The 12571-nt window shown below is 45.3% G+C and overlaps 1 protein-coding gene across 8 annotated transcripts in view; it reads left to right on the top strand.

Moving 5' to 3' along the window:
- The first annotated feature begins 718 nt into the window (after positions 1-718).
- CCDC66 (coiled-coil domain containing 66) overlaps positions 719-12571 on the top strand; it is a 43418-nt gene continuing 31565 nt past the window's right edge. For 3 of the 8 annotated variants that reach the window (XM_074199152.1, XM_074199150.1, XM_074199157.1), the window contains exons 1-2: positions 8057-8121; positions 9028-9053. Coding sequence is in view for 3 of the 8 variants with exons in the window: in XM_074199151.1 (XP_074055252.1) it covers positions 814-824; positions 8057-8121; positions 9028-9053 (102 nt within the window). In the remaining 5 variants the exon portion in view is untranslated. The other 5 variants (XM_074199153.1, XM_074199155.1, XM_074199151.1 and 2 more) reach the window with 5 other exon arrangements.

Here is a 12571-nt window from a genome sequence, read left to right as displayed (position 1 = left end):
TTTCTTCTTTAAGGATCTGATTTCTCTCTCATCCCACCCGCTGTGGATCCGTGTTACCGTGGAAACAACGTAACGCCCGACAAACTGCATTCGGGGGGCGGGAGGGGGCACCGCGGGGGAATCGCGAAACTCAAAACAAACAAAATCTTTCTAACAGGCGGGAGCCGCGGCCTTTCAACGCGGGCGCAAGGGGGAGGCCGGCCGGGAGGCGGAGCCAGGCCCGGATGCTCCACGCGGCCCCCACGCGGCGGCCCCCGGGGCTGCTCCACGCGGCCCCCACGCGGCGGCTCCAGGAGGGCCGAGCCCCGGAGCGGGACGAGCGCCCCCTGCAGGCGGGGGCGGGGCTCCGCGGGGCCCCGAGGAGGCCGCCCCCGTCGGCCCCCCTGCAGGCCCCCGCCCCTCTGCCCCGCCCGCAGGGAGACCGGCCCGGAGGGAGGGGGCGGGGCCAGCGCTCCCGCCCGGCCCGGAGGGAGCCGCGCATGCGCCGGGCCCGCGGGGGCGGGCTAGGCTTTCATCCACGGGGGGGGGGGCGCTCCGGGGCTCCCGCATGCAGCTGGCGCCTAATGAGGGCGCTGCCCCCTCCCGGCGGCCCGGGCTCGCGGGGCGGAGCTGAGGCTCGGGCGGGGGCGGGGCCGAGCGCACCTCCGAGTATCGCCGGCTCCGATTGGCTCGGAGCCCGGGCGACGGCGGCCCGTGGCGACGGCGCTTGTTCGAGGCGGCGGCGGCGGCGGGGTCGGGGGAGGAGCGAGCGGCGCCCGCGGCGAGACGGCGACCCGAGGCGGGGGAGGCCGGCGCCGACCCCCCCGCGGGGCCATGAACTTGGGGTAAGCGGAGCGGGCGGCCCCCCCCGCCGCACCGAGGGCCACGGGCCGGGCCCCCGAGGCCGGGGCCTGTCTGCGCGCACGCGCACGCGGCCCCGGGGCGGAGGAGGCCCCCACGCGCGGGGCCGGCCTCCCCCCACGGAGGTCCCCCCGGGGCGGTTGGGGGCACGGAGGAGGGGGCGCCCCCCACACCGCCCGGGCACGGGGCCGAGCCCGGGAGGGGCGGGGGCGCGGCGGGGCCGAGAGGTGACGGCTCGGGGTGGGGGACCGCGGGTCAGCCTTGTCCTGCCAGTGGCCGCCCTGTTATCCCGCCGGACGGTGCGTGTTGGCACCGCCGTGCCGCCCCGCGGCTTGTGCCCCGTTTCAGACCTCGGGCGTTCTGCCCACTTCTGGTTTCCTTTTCCAAGGCAGTGGGGTTCAGCAGCTCGCCCAGGGCCGCACAGCTAGGTCACTATGAAGCGTCCGAGGCCGGATTTGAACCCAGGTCCTCCTGACTCCAGGGCCGGGGCTCCACCCACTGCCCACCCAGCCGCCCCTCGGGTGTTGTTGAAAAGGAAAACTGCTGTAGCCCGGACTCGGACCCTGTGTGATCGGTTCCCCCGGAGCTTCAGCAGAAAACCGGCCTGCCTTGATTCCTAGAGGAAGCCAGAGGACTCGAAACCTCGCGCCCGGCCCTGCTTAGCAGTCACCACGACAGAACACCTTGGTGCAGAAAGGCCGCTCTTGTCCCAACCCTGGCAGGTGTCACCCTTTGTCAGGGAACTTTGGGGAAAAGAAAAAAGTCAGCATTTCCTGGAACAACCATTCTTACTGTCACTAAATGTTTCTCAAAATTCATTTGCTTCTACAAACAGAAAGAATGAAAATGGCAGTTTCTGACCCATAGAATCAGAAACTCAGAGGAAACCCTGTGGAGCCCCGCCGTTGTGAGGCATCTGTGCCTGGCCCCTGTCTCCAAGGCACAGGAAGGTTTGCATAGCCGTTTTCTCACCAGAGCCCCAAGAGGCAAGTGTCACGCTGGTATCCCATTGGACAGTCTCTAAGGAGTGGGGAAAATGAGATTGGTGAGCACTCTTAGGAGTAATTCAGAGACCCTCTGCTTTTTAAAAGGGACATTTTGCAATTTGTTCAGACCTCACTAAATAGTAAAAGGAAAAATGTGTTATTTTCTAGTCTAATGGACTTTGCAAATAATGCTAACAGGTCACCTTTTAGTGGCTAACTCACAACCCCTGTATGAGGTGAATTCTTTTGGAGATTGTTCTCCCATTTTGCAGATAAGGAAAACAAAGACTTAGAATCTCCATTTACTCCCAGATTCCCAGCAAGTGTGTGAAGTAGGCTTCTGTCCAAGGAGGTGGGCTGCTGGTGGAGTAGCTGTCCCCCAGAATGATGAGCACAACAGCAAACTAGAGGAATGCAGTCCTTTGCATAGATGTCTGAAGCTGCTCAGTGGCACAGTAGGAAGAGTGCTGGGCCTGGAGTCAAGATATGAGGTCAAGTGTCTCAGGATCCTCTGCTGTAAAATGAGCATCCAACCAACCCTGAGATGATGTGTGCAAAGTGCTTAGCCCAGAGCCTAAGGCGCTTCATAAGGGTTCGAGTCGTTGCTTCCAAATGAACCAGAATAACATGGATGAGAACCCAGTTCTTTGTGTTCCCTTGGAGGGAGTGCTGTCCATCAGTAAGGTCATCAGACTCTGCTCTCTTTGGTATCAAAGCTCTTAAAAAGAAAGGAGAGGTCCCCCCTCTGTCTCCCACCTTGCTATTATGGTTATTCTTTCTGGTAAAAGTTCATCAGATCAAACTTTGTTGTTGTTTATTCATATCTGACTCTTCATGATCTCATTTCAGGTTTTCTTGGCAAAGATGCCAGAGTTATTTGCCATATCCCTCTCCGGCAGTGCCTGACCCTTTCTGATTAACTGCATGATTCTGACAAGTCTGAAACTTGGCCTGTCCATGTTGATGGTACTTTATCTGGGAAATAAGTGGTTCTCTTACTGCTTACATTCTTAATTCACTTCTAACAATAACAGCTAAAAAAGAACAATTTCCAGACAAGACAGACTTTTACAAAACAAGGCTTATTCAATGAGGAAATGACCCCAAATTTTATCTTGACATTTTAGCTCTTGTAGTAAAATTCTCCACTTTTCAAAGCATTTGCCACTTTAAAATTCTTTTAAGAGTCTAAATGAGTGGACTCAAGCTCAACGCCACAGGTGCCTGGGAACAAGTAGGTCCAGGTCCTGGCAAGACAGTCCAGCCAAGGCTGGAGTAAAAGATTGCCAGACGGTGAATTGGACACCATTGGGCAACTGTGGAAGCACAATTCCTGTGACCTAATTCAAAATGGGCGGCATTCAACCATGTCACCAATGTCTTAAAGAACTAGCTGGGAGAGAGGTGAGCCAGAGACCAGAGAGGCAGCAAAATCTACCTTGAAGGCTCTTTGAGGAAAAAATAGCCTGAAGATTACTTAGAGATCTGTGCTGTAGTCCAATAGTTTATAATGGGATGTCCTGGACCCATTTATACAAGAAGCCTACAGGTTCTGGAAACCTAGAAACAGATGCTGCCCTTGTCCCTGACACTCACTGTAGACAGATTTAATTCATTTTCCTCAAGTCGTTGATGTGTAGATGTGGGTATGTGTGCCCATACTGCCCCTTAATGCCCGACAGAGGAATGAATCAACCTGATAAGTAGCTTAATCTATGATTCTGCACAATCCACCCCATCTCTGCTCAGGGGCAAGAGACCTGCTTAGCTATCCAGTCTTTTAAAGTCAGTGACTAGAGTGGCATATCCTTATTTAGACCATCATCAATTAGATATTAAACTGTATTGTGTATGAAGCACTGTGCTAGGGGCTGCAGGAGAGACAGAAGTGAAACAAGATGTGGTCCCTAAACTCCAAGTCTTAGCATCTAGAAGGAAGCTATGAAACATGCACAGATGCTAGTCTTGTGAAATTATACACAATTGGTTTAGATAAAGGAGTTCTTTGAGGGTCCGAGTATGCCTGGTTGAAGATGGAGAAAATGGATTCTTTTCAGGTCTGCAATGCCACATGGACAGAGTTAAAATTGGAGAGAGTGACCTGGTATTTATGGTCTTGAGTCTTTGTTTTGTCATTCTTTATTTTGAGTGGGTTTTTTTTTTAGGTTTTTGCAAGGCAAATGGGGTTAAGTGGCTTGCCCAAGGCCACACAGCTAGGTCATTATTAAGTGTCTGAGACCAGATTTGAACCCAGGTACTCCTGACCCCGCACTGCACCACCTAGCAACCCCTTGTTTTGTCATTCTTTCACAGGGTCACTTATATTCCTTGCTATCTTTATGGGCTCCTTGAGGGCATGGGTTGTTTTGTGTGTCTATAAATTTTTCTAGGATTCTCAAATACTTGAAATAAATGGCGCTAGGGGTAATACTGGAGAATTCTAAGTGTTTGAAAATTTCCTTAAAGACCTATGGAGGGGGGCAGAGCCAAGATGGCAACAAGAAGGGATCCAGTCTTAGGAGCTCTCTGATAAAATTCATCAGCTAAGGACTCTAACTAAACTTTCGAGAGACAGAACCCATAAAGGGACCCAGTGAGGCAGTTCTCCTACTCAAGGTAACCTGGAAAGGAGCAGAAAGGCTCTGCTCCCCAGAATTGGAGAGGTGCCCGCCAGAGGGGTGGCCCGCCAGAGCCAAAGAACTTCAGCCTCCCGGAGGCAGCCCCAGGGCGCAGGGAGCCACAGCTCACAGCAGCGGAGGAGTCTCCTGAGCTGCACCCCAAGGAGCACCAGGCACAAAGTGGGGGAACAGCAGGGGACCTCTGCCAGAGCGAGCACGTGGAGCCCAGCCCTGATCTAGGAAACAGAAGCAGGTAAGCAGGAGTCCCCAGGGCATGAGCCCATTGAGCTGAGGGAAGGGAGTGAAGAGAGAGAGACTGCCTAGCTCTGTCCTCTGCCCCTGGAACAGGACTTTGGGATTCTGACCACATTCAGATCCTGATTGCAGTCTAGGCCCCCCCATAGAACAGCAGGGCCTGTTCCACCTCATCCCCGTGGCAGAGGGGGGCGCTTATGGTCATTCACAGACCAGGAAGGAGGACAGAGCCTCACACACTGAGACCCTTGTGGGAGTGTCCCAAAAGCTCAGGAAGCACCCCCAGACCAGGCCCAGGCTGGGAAAATGAGCAAGCAGAGAAACAAAAGGAAGACTATTGAGAAATATTTTGCAAATGAGCCCAAGAAGGATCAAAATACTCAGTCTGAAGATGAGGAAGCGCAAGCTCCTGAATCTAAAGACTCCAAGAAAAACACAAATTGGGCTCAGGCTATGACAGAGCTCAAAAAAAGACTTTGAAAATCAAATGAGGGAGTTGGAAGAAAAACTGGGAAAAGAAAGGAGAGAGATACAGGAAAAACATGAAAATGAAGTCAGCAGCTTAGTCAAGGAAATCCAAAAAAATGCTAAAGAAAATAGCATGCTAAAAACCAGCTTAGGTCAAATGGATAAAACAGTTATTGAGGAGAAGAATGCTTTAAAAAGCAAAATTGGCCAGATGGAAAAAAGAGATAAGAAAACTCTCTGAGGAGCACAAATCCTTCAGGCAAAGAATAGAATTCAGGGAGATTGATGAATTTACCAGAAATCAGGAATCAATACTTCAAAACCAAAACAATGAAAAATTAGAAGAAAATGTGAAACATCTCATTGAAAAAACAACTGATATGGAAAACAGACTTAGGAAAGAATTTAAAAATTATTGGAATACCTGAAAGGCATGATCAGGAAAAGAGCCTTGACATCATTTTCAAAGAATTACTACAGGATAATTGCCCTGATATTCTAGAAGCAGAGGGCAAAATAGAAATGGAGAGAATCCACCGATCCCCCAGAGAAAGAGATCCCAAAAAACCAACCCCTAGGAATATTATAGCCAAGTTCCAGAACTCCCAAGTCAAAGAGAAAATATTACAAGCAGCCAGAAGGGCACAGTTCAAATATCGTGGAGCTGCAGTCAGGGTCACACAGGACTTAGCAGCAGCTACATTGGAAGCTCGTAGGGCTTGGAATACAATATACTGGAAGGCAAAAGAGCTTAGAATGCAGCCAAGAATGAACTACCCAGCAAGGCTGAATGTCCTCTTCCAGGGAAAAAGATGGACTTTCAATGAACCAGGGGAATTTCAAAGGTTCCTTTTGGAATGGCCAGAGCTGAACAGAAGGTTTGATCTTCAGATACAGGACTCAGGTGAAGCACGGAGATTGGAGGAGAGGGGGGAAATATGAGGGACTTAACAAGGCTGAACTGCATGTATTCTTGCATAGAAAAATGACACTGATAATACTCATATGAACCTTCTCAGTTAATAGAGCAGGTAGAGCTTTTATAGTTGAAGCACAGGAGAAAGCTGAATTCGAAGATAAAATATGGTGTAAAAATGGAGTCAATAGGAAAAAAAGGGAAATGTAATGGGAGAAAGAAAAAGGGGGGGGAATAGTCCAAGATATTTCACATAAGATTTTTTTTTTATTACAATGAGCTATTGCAATGATATGGAAGTGGGGAGGCAAGGGGGAATGCTCTCATCAGAGATGGCTAGGAGAAGAAACAGCATATATACTCAATGGGGTATAGACATCTGGAGTAAGAAGGAGCGGGGAGCAGGGGGAAGGAGTGGGGATGTGAATAAAGGAGGAGAGGATAGACCATGGGGGGAGAGTGGTCAGATATAACACATTTTCTTTCTTCTTGCAAGGGGCTGGGATTGGAAGGCCTGCCCAGGACCACAGGGCCAGGTGGATTCTGGGCCTAAGGGGTGGTATGGGGGCTCAGGGCTTCTTGGCCCCAGGACCAGGGATCTGTCTGCTGCGCCACTCAGCGACCCTACAGCAGATTCAGAGTGAAAGGAGAGAGAAAATAGAGTACATGGTAGTGGAGAAATAAGAAAGGAAGGAGTTGTGATCAGCAGTGGCAACGGTGGAAAAATATGGAAGTAACTTTTGTGATGGACTTACCATAAAGAATGAGATCCACCCATGATGGAGTTGTTGGTGTTGGAACAAAGACTCAAGCACATTTTTTGTTATTATTATTTGGGGGAGGGTGCAGGGCAAGTGGGGCTGGATGGCCTGCCTGGGGCCACATAGCAGGGTGATCTTTGGGTGTCTGGGGTCGGATTTGAACCCAGGTGCTCCTGGCTCAAGGGCCAATGCTCTGTCTGCTACCCAGCCACCCCTACTATTATTACTATTTTATTTTATTTTGGGTTTGCGAGGCTGGATATGGACTTGGGTGCTCATGGCTCCAGGGCTGGTGCCTCGTCCATTGTGCCACCTGGCCATACCTACAATTATTACTATAATTTACTTTACTTTTTCACCCAAGCAAGTCTATCTATATTCATGGGGGAGGAGGGGTATTTTGTTTACTTGTAAACAAGAATATTTTATTAATGTAAAAAAACATTTGTACAAAATTAGAATAAAAAAATAAATTTAAAAAAAGACCTATGGAAACGATGCGGCTAGGTGGCTCAGTGGATAAAGTACCGGCCCTGGAGTCAGGAGTACTTGGGTTCAAATCCCATCCATGACACTTAATAATTACCTAGCTTTGTGGCCTTGGGCAAGCCACTTAACCCCATTTGCCTTGCAAAAATCTAAAAAAAAAAAAACCTAGGCAATCTTACCACCAAGGGGTGGAATGTCTTAGGAACAACATCTACTAAGAGCACAACATTCTTACTATGTCTTCTAAGCTCATTTTTCTCTATAAGGCATATAAAGTTTTCCTTGCAACTTAATTTCCTTCAGGGTACTAAACCTGAACTGTTGAACTTTTCAAGTGACCTAACACGTTAAAAAAGCCCATCAAAAGAGAAGTAAGGGGCCCTCAGGTTTGATGAACTGCTTGCTGCATTCTAGATAACATGCCTCATGGCTAAAGTCTCAGTATATAGTGAAGGCGAGAGATAGTGAATTGAAACAATAGTATATATTCTTTAAACTATCTTTTTCGAGTAAAGTTCCTTTTTTTGTAAACTGTTTTAAAAATAAAAGAAAACAGTTTTCAACCAGTGTGATTTGGGTGATGAATACAATAATTTTGTGCTAATTCAAATTGCAAAAATACTTGATCATTCATATTAAGGGTGTTCAGAGCTAAACTTATTTCAAGTTTAAAGGTTCAGTGTGCCTTGAAAATGAATACTGAGCAACTTTCTTTTTCCATAGGGATGGATTAAAGCTTGAAACAGAATTACTGGATGGGAAAACAAAGCTAATATTGGCTTCATATGGTATGTTTTTAAAATTATAATTGGCATTTATATCTTAGAGGTTATACAAATATATGTATAAAATATAAAGTTCGCTATAAGTTGAATTTCAAATGCATGCCTTGTTACTATATTTGTTGCTGTTTTACTTTGATTAAATCTAGCCTAGGTTCTGTGGTTGTTGACATTTCTAATTTTAAAATGCTGGTAATGGCCGTCGGTGGCTATTTTAGACTATAAATTGATTTATTTTACCATCAGTATTTGTGAATTTACAACTTTTAATATGATTTATTAAATTTATTCATTAACTTTGGAAGTAGGGTAGCTTCCTGTTTCTTGATGAATAACAAATGAAATTTAATTCCACGTTTACTTTTTTACATGTAGAGATTTATTGAATTCTTAGTGTTGGTTTATTATCTCATGATCACACTTGCTGCTGAACTGTAGTATGTATGCATTTTCTAACCTTTGATTTCTATTACAGTAAAATATTAAAATTTGTCATTCAGTATATTATGTCTTCTCTCCCATGGATAGTTACAGTATCTAGTTTAGACTACTATTGTCTTATTATTTGAGAAATAGTTGGATAACAGTGCAAAAAATATTCTTCTATGGTTTTCAGAAAATCATCGATCTACTTAAATTATAGGCTCCCCCCCTTTTTAAGTCTGCACATGTGGGGATATAGGTTCTTTTGTCAGGAAATTGTGTTTTTCTATAGAAAAAGCACTGCGTGGGTATGTATAATGAAATACTGATTCTTCTGAGAACTAGAAATGAAGCCTCTTCTCAGAGAAGAGCTAGAGTTACATGTCTATGCTAAGATTTCTACCTGGAAAGTAATTTGTTTAGTTTCAAATTAATTTAGATAGAAATGCTTTGTTAGTACCTTAACTTTTTTTTCTTTCTCTTTTGCAGAACATAAACCAAAAACTGCTGTGAAGGTAAGCAAAATAATTTTTACTTTGGTGTTAAATGCAGTTCTTTAAAATCATTTCTGTAAGTTTTCCATTAAGAATAAGAGGATTAAAGAGCCTCTGAGAGGTCATGGAGGCTTCATCCATTTCTGCAGAATGATCTAAGACTGGACAAGACCAGCAATGGGAAAGTTTGGTTTTTCCTAAAACACTTTTCTGGAATTTAAAAGAAAAAGAATGCTTTTACTTCAAACTCTATAAGTAGTTACTTTATTTTCATTCTTAGTTTATCTCCCTGAGGTTCTTGGTTTTTTTTTTCTTATACTCATGGTACTCGTATTCCCTTCTTCAAAGAAATTCTGGCAGTCTTTACATTCTTGCCTCCAAAGAGAGCCATTCCCCTTTGAACTTGCTGCTGCTCCACTGTTTGTTCCCTTATCCCTTTCTCTTTTTCCTCCCTCTTTTTTGGGACCTTCTGCCAATTTCTGTCTCATAGTAATTCCTCCTCTTCTCTTCCAGAACCAGTTCTTTGCCATCTTGTTTGCCCAATTAGGAAATCATTTTCATCACATCCATCTCTGGATATAAGTCTTTACCATTTTAACCCAGCCATGATACTGACCTATTTGTGAGATAGATCAGTGGATGGATGGATAGGTAGAGGTTACTGATATATGTAATACATATATATGTGTGTGTGTGTGTGTGTGTGTATAGTCTGTAGGTTTACATGTGTATTATATATGTAAACATCGACTATATAGCAATAATACACACATCTGTGCATCTATACATACATCACACATGGGTACACATACATAAGGTAGAAAGAGCACTGACCCTGGAATCAGGAAGATCTGAGTTCAAATTTGGCCTCAGACACTTACTAGCTGTGTGACCCTGGGCAAGTCATTGAACCCCCAGGGCCAAAACACAACTAGAGCCCTCAAGGACCAAGACTCTGTCTTGAATAGCTTTGTTCCTGCAGATTGACCACAGTGTCTCAGAACTATTATGGATTGGATAAAGATTGATTGGATGTTGATCAGTGAATGTGAATGCTCTCTCTATGGCTTCCTCTGGCAGGCCCTGTGCTAATAAGCTCTCTACAATTATCTCATTTGATCCTTACCACCACCCTGGGAGGGAGATGCTATGATGATCACCATGTTACAGCTGAGGAAAGTGAAGCAGGAAGAAGTGCAGACTTGCCCAGGGCCACTGAGCTATGAAGTATCTGCTATATTTTGTCATTCTTTCACTGGTCACTTATATTCCTTGCTATCTTTATGGGCTCCTTGAGGGCAAGGACTTTTTTGTGTGTCTATAAATTTTTCTAGGATTCTCAAATACTTGAAATAAATGACTCTAGGGGTAATACTAGAGAATCCTAAGTGTCTTCCCGAGTCTAGGCTCACTGCTTTATCTACTGCTTCACCAAGTTGCCATGTGTATGTGTGTATGCAAGCAGTGTAGTCTATAGATTTATATGTTGCAGAGATATCATACATGCATATGATTGGAAACTATTTCTCTTTTTTCTCTGTTAGTCTCTGGCTCATAATAAGCACTAAGTAGATGCCTCTTGGTGACTTGATTGCTGCTCCTGTGGATGTTTAGAATAGTTCAGTGACTGTGTGTTTGAAGAGCATAGGACCAATTCCTTAAGCCACATGCCCAGCCCAGGTACTTCCTATTCAGCCCAAGTGGCAATGGAGCCTCTGGCCTCTTTCTCTTTGTACACCACAAGTCTAGTTCCTAGAGATTGCTTCCCACCAGCAGATGCCTTTCTTCCCCTTTCACTTCCTCCCCATGGTACCTGACTCTGTCTTCTAGGGCCAAGCAGAAGAAATCAAATCCCTCTTCATCAGGACAGCACTTGTGTCCCCCGCTTACATCTTCTCTTTGGCCTAAAGATGCCCAGATGCTCAGCCAAGCTTCCCACAGCTTGGCTTTAGCTCAGTGAGGTCTCTTTTTGAACCAGCAACCCCTCAGAAGAAAATTCCGTATCTCAGATGAGGCCTAAGGCCCTGAGCAGAGAAAGCTATGAGGGTCACGAGGCCCCTGCCCCCCCCCCCCATTCTTGTAGAAGAGGAGTGGGCCTGCAGTCTGCCAGAATCCCTGGATCTTTTTCAGACATGTTTTTCCTTTATTTTACTTAGGAAAGTCTAAGACTTCATTTTATTTCTTTAGACTGAACCTAATCTAGAAGAGGGGTGGTCCTGAAAGGGCGACCTCTGAGCCTATTCCTCTAGCCTTTATGGCTTCTTTGCAGCCTGCCTCTTCTCCATTGTACCATGTCTGCCAGCTTAGGGCCCCCTGCCAGGGGGACCACATATCCCAGGAACCCTCTGCTGGAGACAGGATGTTGAGGCAGTACCAACAAATCTGAGAGCTCCACCATTTGCCCAGTTGGAGGCTGTCTGACTGTTTTCTAGGTCGACACATCCTTCCCTCTTCTCTACAAAACATCAGGAGGCATTTTTTTTAGATAGTTTTTCCTAAAATACAAGTGAAATTTAGCAACAGAATGTTGTTGTAGTCAAAATTAGATAAACTGAGGCATGGTTCCAAGCACAATCATTCATTTGTGCTTTTTACAGAAGAAGCAAATGATACCCAATTTGGAGTGTTAGAGGCATGATTTGATGCCTACTTTGATTCTTAGGCCATTGCTCTCTGTGCTGTAATAAATCATAAAGATTTATTAGCATGTGTATAGTAACATCAAGATAACAATAGTATACTATTAAGATAACAGCATGAAAAGCAGCACTGTAATAATGAACTAATGTTATCTATGCATTTAACAGGTGTCATTTGGGAGTCTGATACCCCAATATTTTCCAAATGTTTGATCTTCTTTGTGAAATACAGGCATGTACAATTATTGTTATTATTAACCCTTTCTAATAATGGGCTGAAGTGAAAATGTGGTTAAGGGGCTATTTTAGACAGAGACTTGTAGGGTTCCTCCAAACTTTTTGATTGCCTGGAAGGCCTGGACTTGAGAAAGTCTAATAAACTGAGAAAGTTTTTACAAATGATTTGTAACCCTTCCCACTTAGGAAAGTCAGGAGTAAAGTACTTGCAGCTTTCATAAAAACATTGCCAGGTCCCTGGCTTCTTTGCTCTGTCTTTGATTCTCTTAGTCCCAGGAGCTCTATGCTGAAATCCCAGTGCAGAGACAATTTACAATTTAAAGACAGTCTACTATAGGAGATTGATAAAATGGGGGAGGGGAGGGGGAAGAAAGCAACATGAATGCTATGGGGGGGAAAGCTCATTTGGTTTTAAAAGTAACTTGATCTTTTTTTTTTTTAGTACTTTCAATGCAGGGCAAAAATGATTCTAATGCAGATAAATTGTAAGCCTTTAAAAATTCTAAATACATTGGGTAGGTTTAGGATTAGAAGAAAGTAAAACTTTTTTGGATATACTCAAAAAATCCTCCTCTGCACCTCAAACTGTAAGCAGTTTTTATTGCATCTATCAGTTCATTTCCATTTCATTAGTTCATTTCTTAAATACAAAAATATTTTATA

Source organism: Macrotis lagotis, chromosome 8 (genome assembly GCF_037893015.1).
Source record: "Macrotis lagotis isolate mMagLag1 chromosome 8, bilby.v1.9.chrom.fasta, whole genome shotgun sequence".
Lineage (NCBI taxonomy): Eukaryota > Metazoa > Chordata > Mammalia > Peramelemorphia > Peramelidae > Macrotis > Macrotis lagotis.
This window is presented reverse-complemented; position numbering and strand designations above follow the sequence as displayed.